Source organism: Mesoplodon densirostris, chromosome 1 (assembly GCF_025265405.1).
Source record: "Mesoplodon densirostris isolate mMesDen1 chromosome 1, mMesDen1 primary haplotype, whole genome shotgun sequence".
NCBI classification, from domain to species: Eukaryota; Metazoa; Chordata; class Mammalia; order Artiodactyla; family Ziphiidae; genus Mesoplodon; species Mesoplodon densirostris.
In genome coordinates, this window is record NC_082661.1 from 200,467,451 (window position 1) to 200,482,698 (window position 15,248).

The 15,248-nt window shown below is 34.8% G+C and overlaps 1 protein-coding gene across 2 annotated transcripts in view; it reads right to left on the reverse strand.

Moving 5' to 3' along the window:
- The window catches only part of MAPK10 (mitogen-activated protein kinase 10), a 189,572-nt gene that overhangs the window by 162,068 nt on the left and 12,256 nt on the right, over positions 1-15,248 (reverse strand). The window contains exon 2 of one of the 2 annotated variants that reach the window (XM_060093479.1): positions 12,306-12,377. In XM_060093479.1, coding sequence (XP_059949462.1) covers positions 12,306-12,371 — 66 coding nt within the window. In that variant the 5' untranslated portion in view covers positions 12,372-12,377. Of the gene's footprint in view, positions 1-12,305; positions 12,378-15,248 lie in introns of those variants that run through there. The other variant, XM_060093461.1, reaches the window with a different exon arrangement.

The window sequence follows — 15,248 nt, forward strand, 5'->3', positions numbered from 1 at the left end:
AAAATTCCCGGCCCCACATAACATCAATTGGAAAGAGCTCTCAGAGCTCTCAGAGATCTTCTCAGCACGAAGAACCAGCTCCATCCAATGGCCAGCAAGCTCCAGTGTTCAATGCCTCATGTCAAACAACTAGTAAGATAGGAACACAACCCCAACCATTAGCAGAGAGGCTGCCTAAAGTCATACTAAGTTCCCAGACACTGCAAAACACACCACCGGATGCAGCCATGCCCACCAGAAGGACAAGATACACCCCACCCACCAGAACACAGGCACCAGTACCCCCCACCAGGAAGCCTACATAACCCACTTAACCAACATCATCCACTGGGGGCAGACACCAAAAACAATGGAAACTACAAAGCTGCAGCCTGTGAAATGGAGCCCACAAACACAGTAAGTTAAAAAGAATGAGAAACCAGAGAAATATGCAGGGGATGAGGAGCAAGGTAAAAACCCACCAGACCAAACAAATGAAGAAGAAATAGGCAGTCTACATGAAAAAGAATTCAGAGTAATGATAGTAAAGATGATTCAAAATCTCAGAAATAGAATGGAGAAAATACAAGAAACATTTAACAAGAATCTAGAAGAACTAAACAGCAAACAAAAAGTGATGAACAACACAATAAATGAAATTAAGAATACTCTAGAAGGAATCCATAGCAGAATAACTGAGTAGAAGAACGGATAAGTGACCTGGAAGATAAAATACTGGAAATAACTGCCAGAGAGCAGAATAAAGTAAAAAGAATGAAAAGAATTGAAGACAGTCTCAGAGACATCTGGGACAACATTAAATGCGCCAACATTTGAAGTATAGGGGTCCCAGAAGAAGAAGAGAAAAAGAAAGGGTCTGAGAAAATATTTGAAGAAATTATAGTTGAAAACATCCCTAACATGGAAAAGGAAATAGTCAATCAAGTGCAGGAAGCTCAGAGAGTCCCATAAAGGATAAATTCAAGGAAAAAAACACCAAGACACATATTAATCAAACTATCAAAACTTAAATACAAAAAAATATTAAAAGCAGCAAGGGAAGAGCAACAAATACTATACAAGGGAATCTCCATAAGGTTAACAGCTGATCTTTCAGCAGAAACTCTACAAGCAAGAAAGGAGTGGCAGGACATATTTAAAGTGATGAAAGAGAAAAACCTACAACCAAGATTACTCTAACCAGAAAGGATCTCACTAAGATTCAACAGAGAAATTAAAATCTTTACAAACAAAAAAAGTTAAGAGAATTCAGCACCACGAAACCAGCTTTACAACAAATCCTAAAGGTATTTCTCTAGGCAGGAAACACAAGCGAAGGAAAAGACCTACCATAGCAAACCCATAACAATTAAGAAAAGGGTAATAGGAACATACATATTGATAATTACCTTAAATGTAAATGAATTAAATGCTCCAAACAAAAGACATAGAATGGCTGAATGGATACAAAAACAAGACCCATATATATGCTGTCTACAAGAGACCCACTTCAGACCTAGGAACACATACAGACTGAAAGTGAGGGGATGGAAAAAGATATTCCATGCAAATGGAAATAAAAAAAAAGCTGGAGTAGCAATTCTGAAATCAGATAAAATACACTTTAAAATAAAGACTATTACAAGAGACAAAGAAGGACACTACATAATGATCAAGGGATCAATCCAAGAAGAAGATATAACAATTGTAAATATTTATGCACCCAACAAAGGAGCACCTCAATACACAAGGCCACTGCTAACAGCCATAAAAGGGGAAATCGACAGTAACACAATCATAGTAGAGGATTTTAACACCCCACTTTCACCAAAGACAGATCATCCAAAATGAAAATACATAAGGAAACACAAGTCTTAAAAGACACATTAGAACACACAGACTTAATTGATATTTGTAGGACATTCCATCCAAAAACAACAGAATACACTTTCTTCTCAAGTGCTTGTGGAACCTTCTCCAGGATAGATCATATCTTTGGTCATAAATCAAGCCTTGGTAAATTTAAGAAAATTGAAATCATATCAAATATCTTTTCTGACCACAAAGCTATGAGGCTGGATGTCAATTACAGGAAAAAATCTGTAAAAAGCACAGAAACATGGAGGCTAAACAATATGCTAATAAATAACCAAAAGATCACTGAAGAAATTTAAGAGGAAATCAAAAAATGCCTAGAAAAAAATGACAATGAAAACACGGCAAGCCAAAACCTATGGGATGCAGCAAAAGCAGCTCTAAGAGGGAAGTTTACAGCAATACAATCTTACCTCAATAAACAAGAAAAATCTCAAATAAACAACCTAACTTTACACCTAAAACAATAAGAGAGAGAAGGAAAAAAAAGCTAGCAGAAGGAAAGAAATCATAAAAATCAGATCAGAAATAAATGAAAAAGAAATGAAGGAAACAATAGCAAAGATCAATAAAACTAAAAGCTGGTTCATTGAGAAGATAAAGAAAATTGATAAACCATTAGCCAGACACATCAAGAAAAAAAGGGAGAAGACTCAAATCAATAGATTACACATGAAAAAGGAGAAGAAAAAACTGACACTGCAGAAATACAAAGGATCATGAGAGATTACTACAAGCAACTATATGCCAATAAAATGGACAAAGAAATGGAAAAATTCTTAGAAAAGCACAACCTTCTGTGATTGAACCAGGAAGAAATAGAACATATAAACAGGCCAACCACAAGCATTACAATTGAAACTGTGATTAAAAACCTTCCAATAAAAAAAAGCCCAGGACCAGATGGCTTCACAGGCGAATTCTATCAAACATTTAGAGAAGAGCTAACACCTATCCTTCTCAAACTCTTCCAAAATATAGCAGAGGGAAGAACACTCCAAAATTCAATCTACAAGGCCACCATCACCCTGATACCAAAACCAGACAAAGATGTCACAAAGAAAGAAAACTACAGGCCAATAACACTGATGAACATATACGCAAAAATCCTCAATAAAATACTAGCAAACAGAATCCAACAGTACATTGAAAGGATCATACACCATGATCAAGTGGGGTTTATTCCAGGGATGCAAGGATTCTTCAATATACTCAAATCAATCAGTGTGATACACCATAGTAACAAATTGAAGAATAAAAACCATATGATCATTTCAATCGATGCAGAAAAAACTTTTGACAAAAATCAACACTGATTTATGATAAAAAACCCTCCAGAAAGTAGGCACAGAGGGAACTTACCTCAACATAATAAAGGCCATATATGACAGACCCGGAGCCAACATCGTCCTCAATGGTGAAAAACTGAAACCATTTCCACTAAGATCAGGAACAAGGCAAGGTTGCCCACTCTCACCACTATTATTCAACATAGTTTTGGAAGTTTTAGCCACAGCAATCAGAGAAGAAAACAAAATAAAAGGAATGCAAACCAGAAAAGAAGAAGTAAAGCTGTCACTGTTTGCAGATGACATGATACTATACATAGAGAATCCTAAAAATGCCACCAGAAATCTAATAGAGCTAATCAATGAATTTCATAAAGTTGTAAGATACAAAATTAATGAACAGAAATCCCTTGCATTCCTAAACACGAATGATGAAATATCTGAAAGTGAAATTAAGGGAACACTGCCATTTATCATTGCAAGAAAAAGAATAAAATACCTAGGAATAAACCTACCTAGGGAGACAAAATACCTGTATGCAGAAAACTATAAGACACTGATGAAAGAAATTAAAGATGATACAAAAAGATGGAGAGATATACCATGATCTTGGCTTGGAAGGATCCACATTGTGAAAATACTCTACTACCCAAAGCAATCTACAGATTCAGTGCAATCCCTATCAAACTCCCACTGGCATTTTTCACAGAACTAGAACAAAAACTTTCACAATTTGTATGGAAACACAAAAGACCCCAAATAGACAAAGCAATCTTGAGAAAGGAAAACAGGGTGGGAGGAATCAGGCTCCCTGACTCCAGAGTATACTACAAAGCTACAGTAATCAAGACAGTATGGTATTGGTACAAAAACAGAAATATAGATCAATGGAACAGGAAAGAAATCCCAGAGAAAACCCATGTACATATGGTCGCCTTATTTTTGATAAAGGAGGCAAGAATATACAATGGAGAAAAGACAGCCTTTTCAATAAGTGGTGCTGGGAAAACTGGACAGCTATATATAAAAGAATGAAATTAGAACACTCCCTAACTCCATAGACAAAAAGAAACTCAAAATGGATTAAAGACCTCAATGTAAGCCCAGACACTATCAAACTCTTAGAGGAAAACATAGGCAGAACACTCTATGACATAAATCACAGCAAGATCCTTTTTGACCCACTTCTTAAGAAATGGAAATAAAAACAAAAATAAACAAATGGGACCTACTGAAACTTAAAAGCTTTTGCACAGCAAAGGAAACCATAAACAAAACGAAAAGACAGCCCTCAGTATGGGAGAAAATATTTGCAAATGAAGCAACTGACATAGGATTAATCTCCAAAATTTACAAGCAGCTCATGCAGCTCAATATCAAAGAAACAAACAACCTAATCCAAAAATGGGTGGAAGATCTCAATGGACATTTTTCCAAAGAAGATATACAGATTGGCAATAAAGACATGAAAAGATGCTCAGCATCACTAATCATTAGAGAAATGCAAATCAAAACCACATTTTGGTATCACCTTACACCACTGTGAATGACCATCAACAAAAAATCTACAAACAATAAATGCTGGAGAGGGTGTGGAAAAAAGGGAACCCTCTTGCATTGTTGGTGGGAATGTAAATTGGTACAGCCACTATGGAGAACAGTATGGAGGTTCCTTAAAAAACTAAAAATAAAACTACCATACGACCCAGCAATCCCACTACTGGGCATATACCCTGAGAAAACCATAATTCAAAAAGAGTCATGTACCAAAATGTTCACTGAAGCTCTGTTTCCAATAGCCAGGACATGGAAGCAATCTAAGTGTCTATCAACAGATGAATGGATATTACTCAGCCATTAAAAGGAACAAAACTGAGTTATTTGAAATGAGGTGGATGGACATAGAGACTGTCATACAGAGTGTAGTAATTCAGAAAGAGAAAAACAAATACCGTATGCTAACACATATATATGGACTCTAAAAAAAAAAAAAAAAAAGGTTTTGATGAACCTAGGGGCAGGGCAGGATTAAAGACACAGAGGTAGTGAATGGACTTGTGGACACGGGGTGGGGGAAGGGTAAGCTGGGACAGGGTGAAAGAGTAGCATTGTTATATATACACTACCAAATGTTAAATAGATACTTAGTGGGAAGCAGCTGCATAGCACAGGAGATCAGCTCGGTGCTTTGTGACCACCTAGAGGAGTGGGATGGGAGGGCGGGAGGGAGGTACAAGAGGGAGGGGATATGGGGATATATGTATACATATAGCTGATTCACTTTGTTATACAGCAGAAACTAACACAACATTGTAAAGCAATTATACTCCAGTAAAGATGTTAAAAAAAAAATCTCTGAATCAAAGTGGAACTAAAATATACATTCTTTTAGAAAAATATAGAACATTAAAGTCTTATTTTCATTTATACAATAAAGAATATTATTCTTAAATCCTATATGATATTATTTTTGTTCTCTCATTGCACAATTATAAAAAGATCTAATTTATACCTAATTTTAGTAATTACACATTCTCCAACATCTTGGTTTTCTTCTCTTAAATATGTATTTTGTAACTACCTTGCCTTTTTTTAGAATGAGCTAGAGATGTATCTAGTAAACAGCCAAATAAATATTCACCTTTAGAGAGGTGAACAATAGAAGAGTTGAATGACACATTCCTGATTAGTACTGGTTTTAGAACTCAGAACAAAAGTGGACATTATTTTTCTTAACCTACTGAAAAATTCAGCCTTTGCTTATCACACACCACAACCTCAGAAAATACCTGTGCAGAAAAGCAAAATCATCACTTAATATATTTTCTAAAGTCTTAACATCCAAAGGGTAATAAATTAAAGTAGTGTATTTAAGGAATTAGTTGATTTCTTAGGAACACTTATATAGATTAAAATGAAATCCACAATTTGGTGCTTTTCTGACAGAGCATTATTAACTATACACTGAAAAACCACAGATAATTCTGGGATATTTTACAGCATAACTATTTTGACAGATATAAGCAATAACTTCATTTAAACTGATTACTACCTCAACCATAATTAAACTCATAGTATTAAGCTATATTTACATTCAAGTCAAGATCATTCAAGAAGTCAAGTCCGAACTTTATGTGCTTCAAGCAAACCAAACACATACTCACATAAACTAATACAGAGAAGTTCATCGGTACAGAACCGAATCTTAAGTAGGACCTGTACATTTTTTGTTAGATAGATTTAGTAACATAACTGAATCTACTTATTAACTGGAATAAGATAATAAATCTTAAGAAAAAAACTGCCCAAGGTAGAAGACACAAATGTAACACTAAATTTACTCTTTTGAAATTTGCTGAAGAGTTAAGTTTTTATTTATTTAGAACAGCCATCATCTGTGGCTAGGAAAATTATTACATATACACACATAGTGCTTTTGTTATCCAGACATTAGAGTAGCAAAATAACATTTAGTTAACTAGTTAACTCATCTAGTAATATTTTATATCTATTATAAGAAAAGCATTGCTTTAACTAGAAAATATTCAACATGCTCAGTCTTGGCTATCATATCTAACAAGGTGCTATACCAAAAAACACTAAGACCTCAAAAGACACTGAAGAACAATTTTGTTAGTAAGAACTCTACAAAGAGACTGCTATTTCTGTCATATCCCCGGTAATATTTTAGACCTTATATATCACAACTGTCCTTTGGAATATATATAAAAGTCTTCTTTTTTTCCTACTGGTGACCAATAGAATCATAATCTTCTTTGCATTTAATCATAGTATTTTTTTCTTAGTTATATTTTGTTGCTACTCACTTCAGTCAAAACACTGTATAACCGATAGAAGATTTCAAAAAGTTCATAATGGGACTAGAGAAAGACCTTCTAGTATAATGGCTGAGGTTTCCAATCCCAGAATAAAACATAATTGAATTCTATCTTGGTAATTGATGGCACTCTAAAGATTAAATGAAATAAAATCTTAGTGAAGTCATCATACATAGTAAGCATTTGGTAAGTATTGGGGTGTTTTCTTTTCTCATTCATTATTGTTTAGCCCATAATTACAACTGAGGTTTTTAACTCAAAGCGGAATAGGTTTTCTTTATGTTTATAAGCCTAGCCACTCTCTACTGTGCTTTAGACTAGACAGTGTGTTCTTTGAGGAGAGTAACCATACTCACCCTGTATCCTTAATTTCTACAAGTTACAGATACATGTTATAGGCACTGAGTAAAGATGTGTTGAATAAATGAATGATGGAACCAATCAATAATCAGTCGATGTGTAGATGTCTCCTTGCATAGACAATGTAAGAAGGCATGAAGAGTTTCTGTGTCCTAACAGAAAGAAGCCCACTGAGCTCAGTCCCTTTATTTGTAGTGTTACTTAGACTCATAATTGTTGATTCACTGATTTGAACCTTCTATCCTTCAGGCTTTCTGAAAATCAAGAAATTATTTTAAATGATTCATAACCAACTCATGCATCAGTAAACATATAGAGAGGACAATAAGTTAATAACTTTACAGATAAATGTTAGACTAACACTGATTTATGATTAGCAAATTAACCAAAATGCAATTAAATATATTAATATACACTTACAAGATTGTAAGATGTTGAGAAGTTGACTTGATTTTGAAAGGCAAGCAAATTTCCACTCAGAACACAGTGTTTTTCTGAGTTTTTATTTACCCTCTTTTACCCAAAAGCATTTGTTGAACATTTACTGAATTAAGATAGAATTCCAGGCTTGAAAGACAAGGATGAAGATGCCCTGGCCCTGCCCCAGAGGCAGCCACCATTGAGTGGGGAAAACACAAACCTGTACAACCAATGATAACACAAATCAGGATGTGGTAAATGCTGTAGACACCAGTGGGTGTGCATTAGGTTTCCCAACACACATTATCTCTCTGTGTATATATTTCTTATATTTCATGTGTATAAAGCCCTGTACTATTCAGTACAGCAGAGTTCCAAAAATAGCACTTTTCACAGATTCTTTTAAAAAATCATAGAGTGAAATTTAATAGTTCTGTCCTTCTTTATTTAATTGAGAAAAGCAGGCTAAGAAGGCTTACCTATTTCTCAGGAGGATCAAGAGCTTTTGCACTTTCAATTCCCTGTCAGTCTATATTTTTGTAAAGGATTCATACAAGTGCAAACTAAAGATTATTTTTTCATCATCTAAGACAAATTTCTCTCCAGAATATTACAAGAAACCTCTTGCCTGCAAAAGCTGCTTGATGTTTTTTAAAGAAAAAAGCAACGAAATTAATAGGAATAGCTCAATGAATCTCATGTTCTTCAAATAATTCAACTAAGAAAAAAAGTTAATACTACTACAGATAATGTACATATTTACTGTTGATAAATAACTACCCAGGCAATTTTATTTTCTATATTTTCTGAGATTTCTTACTGATAACAGTGAAAAAATTATAAATATGATATAATTTTTTAAAGCCACAGATTAAGACTCAAGAGACCTGAATTCTGGATACACTTGATCACTAAGTGTTGACAAGTTACTTAAAGGTCTTTGCGTATTGTCTGTGTGGCAAGAAGTTGGGAGCAACCTAACCCTGCTGGAGATGGTGTTAAACACCACTGCATACCAAGAATCCATGAGATAACTCATGAAATGAGAAGCTTCCAAAGCACATAGCTTGAAAGTAAACCCAAGTAGATAATCCTGCCTCTAAAAATAAATACAGTATTTTCTTTAAATTTCTAGAATACTAAATGAGGCTCACAGCTACAGGAAAGAAAAAAATAAACATTATCATCAAATAAAAATTCTACCCTGGGCTTCCCTGGTGGCGCAGTGGTTGGGAGTCTACCTGCCAATGCAAGGGACGCGGGTTTGTGCCCCGGTCCGGGAAGATCCCACATGCCGCGGAGCGGCTGGGCCCGTGAGCCATGGCCGCTGAGCCTGTGCGTCCGGAGCCTGTGCTCCACAACGGGAGAGGCCACAACAGTGAGAGATCCGCGTACCGAAAAAAAAAAAAAAAAAAAAAAAATCTACCCGGAAAGTAAATAAAGCACTCTGAGTCACAACTAGAAATATTCTGCTTGCTATGATGTTTTTAAGTTATAGAATATGCATGTATATTTTCTAGATATCAAATGCTCATAGTAAGCAAAAAAATCAGAGTCATTAAGAAATGACTTCACTTCTCTTTATTCCTTTGCTTTAAAAGAACTCTTCCTAGAAATAGACATTCTGCATCTGTACCCAAATTTTGGGAGCTGATTTAAAAATAACTTCAACCTACATAAAAACTGTTTGGATTAAAAGTAATAGCTGAAGTTTTAAGACTTTTTATTGATCATTTTTGAAATTCAAACTTAATCTTGAAATATGTAAAAAATAAAGTTTTTTGTTTGTTTGTGGTTTGCTTCTTAAGTACTAATGCCCATGGTAAATGTCGAGGATCATGGACAATAAGGAAATGGCTCACAGTCATACAGCTTGCAAACGGTAGGCCCAGATATTTTAACCAGAAATTCAGGTCTGCTCATTTTTCACCAGGGTTCTATCACAGTTGCAATTGATTGCATTAACCAAACAGATATCATTCATTCATTAAGCAAATATTTGGTGCGAGCCCACACTCTGCCAGATACTATTCTTAGTGCTACAGTACAGCAGTGTGCAAAAGAGACAAAATCCCAACGATGTGTTGTTAATTGTTCAACAAATGGCTTTGGGTGAGAGAGAGGAGAGAACTTATCTGCTGTAATTGTTTATTTACACAATGTACATATTCCTATCATGACAAAGTTCAATCTACCAACTTGACATCATTGAACTTAAAGCTGAGAAGGGATGTGCACAATCAACTCTTGTGAGCCTATGTGAGCTCACAGCACACCACTGAAAAAGAGTACCTGCCCAACTGAAAAATGCATTCTAGCAGAGAGAGAGAAGCAACGTGCTAGTTACATATATAGTGTATCAGATACCAAAAAGTGTTATGGAGGGAAAAAAATAGAAAGACAGGGAAGTTGGGTAGTCGGTGTGGGGTAGGCAGTGTAGATTAGGAAGGGGCAATTTTAAATAGGATAGGCAGGAAAGACTCCCTTAAAAATGACATTTGAGCCAAGTCCTGAAGGTGGTGAAGGCGTGAGCCAAGTGGATAATAAAGGAAGAGCATTTGAAGGAGGGGTGTCTCGGTGGCTACATGGCAAAGGCTTGTGTATTTATTTTAAGAATTTTTACCATAAGTGAGATGGGACGACATCTCACTTGACTGGAAGGTTTTTTTGTTTTGCTTTTTTTTTGTTTTTAACCAAGGAGTGACATGATCTCACTTATATTTTTCAAATGTCACTCTTGCTGATGTTTTGAGAATAAACCATTTGGGGGTGAGCAAAAGTGGAAGCTCTTGAAATAATCCAGGTTTGGATCAGAATGGTGGTGGAGAAAACGGTGAGAAGTAGTGAGATTCCAGATATATTTTTAAAGTAGAGCCAACAGAAATTGCTGACAGACTGGATGCAAATTATTGTCCAAAAGATGATTCTGAAGATTTTGCTCTAAGCAATTGGAAAGATGGATTTAGCATTTACTGAATTAGAGCAGAGCAATTTTGGAGGAAAGCTCAAGGGTTTGGTTTGGTATATTATCATTTGCTATGCCTATTAGCCATCTGAGCTGAATATAGAACAAGCAATTGGGTTTATGAGTCTGGTTTCAGGGAGAGGTTTGTGTTGGAGATATAACTGGGGAGTATTCAAGATACTGATAATATTTAAAACACTAGGACTCAATGGAAGAACCAGAAGAGTGAATCTAAATTTATTTAAGATTTAGTTAGCTATTTAACAAAAATATCTTCCAGCACTGTACTCAGTGCTAGGCAAGTATTAGCTCACTTAATTCTCATAAACCTAGAAAGTAGGTACTATTACTTTTTTCCCTCTTTACAAATAAACCGAAGCACAGCAAGGTTAACTAACTTGCCCAAGCTCACAAGTAAATGGCTAATCAGTGACAGATTTGGAATTTCTAAACCAAGCTGTCCAGATCCAGAGTTCTAGTTAGAGAAGAGAAGTTATCTGAAAGTCTAAGGCTTTTGGCACTGCAAGAATTTACAGGTCAGGGAGATGAAACAGACAGTAAATCCCATTCATGGCACGTGACAAATTTTACTTTTCCATAGAAATTCTAACTACGCTCAGGGAGAATAGATTTACCAATGTTTTGTTTCCCTTTGTATTTTTATATATTTTCTATAATCAGTACATGTTACTTCTAGAATCAGAAAATATTGTACTAAAATAATAGAGGCTGCAGAGTTTTTCTTTAAACCTCGTTTCAAGGGATGCATGTCATTCTCTGTTTACAGCCCATCTTGATGAGAACATGCAATGAAAATCATTACAGAAAAAAAACAGAAACGCTCTCTGCTTGGGGTATGAATAGAGTTACCATGAATTTTACGGGCCATATAAAAATTCCTGAGAGTAAAACTTAGCACTATTAATTATGTCATGACAACAGGCTTAAGTTAGAACTACCTAAACATACTTAGAGTAGGTACAGGTGCCCCAGCTGGGCTCTTTCTTAAGAATATCACTTGTATGAACACAGAAGTGCAGATTCTTATCTGGTCCATGCACAACACCTTCTCACTAGTGTTCACTGTAGGTTAAAGATACATTTATTAGTCATTATTTTTGTTTTATATTTGTTATCAACTACTGGTTAGAACTGAACATCAGAAAACAAACTGAGCACTACTTACATATTATTATATTTCAGTACTAGAGATACTCTACTTGGGGCTCATCAGTTCTTAGATGAAAAATAATATCATAGACTTTAGCTAGTTTGAGAATAAAACCACATTTAAGGATTTGAAAAAGACATATGAATGATGTTAAATCTAGTAAGAAATAACTTTATACAGTGATCAAGTACTATATTTATAAACATTAAAAAGAATTCTCTTCATTCCTATTCTAACATAAATGAACTGGGGGGAAAAAAGCATCTAGGTACCAGCTTCTACTTCCTAAGCTACTTTTAACATTACATAAACATTAACTTTAGTGTGAAACATTTGCTAGATGGGATGGCAAAATGGAAATACAAGCGAATATACTGTACCTTGTTTTACCTGTAAGGAACACACACCTGACAAAAGGCAAGTTTCACATCCAAGGTTGGTTCACTGCAGTAGTACAATAAATGGAGGCTCATAAATACCTATAGAAAAAAATGGGGGCATGAATTTCCAAATCACCTAATTATTCATTATTGAATAGTATAAACTTTAGTATAATTTGAATTATACACAATGTTTCAGGCACTGCATATATTCAGCATAATACTTGTCCAGACCAGTACTAGGTACTTTTCACAAATTGTAAATATTAAATAATAAAATAAGGTTAAAAAATGTCCTATCTTCTATAATGATCAATGTCATCACAATCATAAAGACCAGATATAAGAAACTGGATATACCTAATATGTTAAAGTTAAGTACATCCTATTATAGAGCACTTTCAGTTCTAGGCAACTAATTTTTAAAAATTCTCAAATACATGCTCAAGAGGATATATATATAATAAGAATATTTGTTGTAGAATAAAGGGACTATTAAATAAAATTTAATTTATAATAAAATTACAGACAGGACTTGGAATAATTGAATCAAAGCTTAGGGTATCGCATGTAAAATATTTCAAACATGATGAGTGGGGGGAAAAGCAGCTTTCAAAAAAGTCTGAATATCACTGTATTATTAATGTAAAATTTTAAAGTACACAAAATAATATACATTGCTTTGTTATCTAACCATATAACCATAGATTAAAGAAAATAGGACACTATATTAACATGTATTTAATCTTGGTGGTAAGTACAAAGATTTCAAGTACATTGCTTTCTGTATGTTTAAAATATTTTTTAATGGTGTAAAGTTTTAAGGAGAGGATAATAATCTAACAGTGGAAATGCCAAATTAGGTACTGGGTTATTTGGGAATGATGAGGCAGCATCAGAAAAACTCAACCAAAATCTTATTCAGTTCAATTAAACACACTTTGTTGAATATGTATTGTGTGCAAGATACAATTCTGTGAGGTTAAACAATTTTAAAACCACTATTGACACAAGACTTCTGTTTCTGGCAATATGAATGATTAGATATCCTGAAAAACACTTTCAGTGCAAAACTTCCAGAAAGGTTAGGTGAAATAGACAAAATAATCTTTTAAAATGAATAGCTGGGCTGCCCAAAAAAAGGCAATAAAAATTCTGAGAGGCTGAAAACAATGTGAAAGGATCCATGCATAGAAGTAAATGAGCTGAAACTGTCACTTGTCCTCAGACCATCTGCTGATGTCTGAAGATCAGAAATTTAGCTTTTAAAGGGCAGCATGCAGAGTACAGGAACCAAAGCTTGGAAGCTATCTACGGTGGGAAGTTACAATGGAGACACCTGCATAAAGTTTACTATAGAAAGTTTCAAACAAAATTCTGGAGCAAGCAAAACAATCCCAGAAGGAAGGTCTGAATTGCAAGAAAAAATATGTTACATTGGAACCTGTGTAGATTTTTTAAATACAAGGAAGAATGAAAGGACTAGAATATATGAGACATTTCTGAAGAAGAATAAGGTGGCTATTGGTGGAGGTTGGGGAGGGAGTTTCTCTACCAGAGATCAGGATTTATTTTAAAGTTGTAGTAAGTAAGGTATGCAAGGTGGATACAGAGATAAGACTACTGATTAATACAATAGAGAGCCCAGAAACAGACACGTACGTATATGGAAACTGGTTATGCTAAATTATGTTAATATAGACATTTAAACCTGACTATATTAAAGATATCTGGGGAAAGGAGAGACTATGCGTTAAACCAAGCTGAGACAATTGGTCATAAATATTGGGGCAAGGGGAGGGAGGAAGTTTCCTTGTTAAAGACAATTCTCTATGGGCTTCTCATACTTCTGCATGTCTTACAGGCAGAGGCACTGGCTGCCTTTATTCCAGACTATCTTCTCAAGGATGGTTATAGAGCAAACGTATCTCCCTCTGGAGCATAAGGCAGGTTTGATTGTTCTCCAGTATAATACAGATAAGGTGTCCCTCTGGGGCAAAAGTCAGGCATGCTAACCACCCACCTTAAGAGATTTGGGTTCCCTAAGCTTGGGGTTCCTCTTCAATAACACCACTCACTGTATGTGCAGTAATCACCTGACCTTCTTTGAGTCACCCTGTGGGAAATGAGCCTAAGAAATTGGCATGGATTCTGACACTCTAGCTCCTGTTATTAACATGAGTAGTAAAGAACTTTGATCTGACCCAGGAATCGCTTATCTTAGCCAGCATTCATGAAACTGTGGCAAGCTACCTTGTTAGCTTGCTGATAGGGTAACATCTAAAACTCTTCAAAGGTCTTGACAACCCCTACCTCATGTTGCATACAAAACACAATTGCAGATGGATTAAAATTTTCAGGAAAGGCCGAAGTTTAAATAATATAGAAGGAAATGTAGTTGAATGTCTGAGGAATACATCATAAATAATATGTAAATATGCTAAGTTAAAAAGGAAACTACTGATAAAATAGACTATTTAAAATGAATCATTTCTGTTTATGAAAAAATGTGATAAAGAAGTAGACCATAAATTTAGAAAAAATATTTAAAACACATATAACCAGAGGAAGATTTATCCAGAATCTATAGACAGCTCCTAAAATATAAGAGGAAAAAGACAAAGAACCCAACAGAAGAATGGGCAAACAATATGGAATACATTTTATAAAAAAAAAATACAAAAAGGCTCATAAATATATATGTAATTTAAAGCCACATTGAGATACTATTTTGTACCTATCATATTAATAAAAACTGAAAAGTATGATAATATTGTTTTTGCAAAGCGCTTGATCAGATGGGAATATTTATACACTGTTGATAATTTTGGCAGTTGGAACAACCAAATTTAGGGGGAAAATAGCATTATACAGTAAATTTCTGCATAGCCTAACACCCACCAATTCTACTTCTACACATATTTCCAGAGGAAACTCTTGTGTTTTGCTACAAAGATATATATAAAAGGC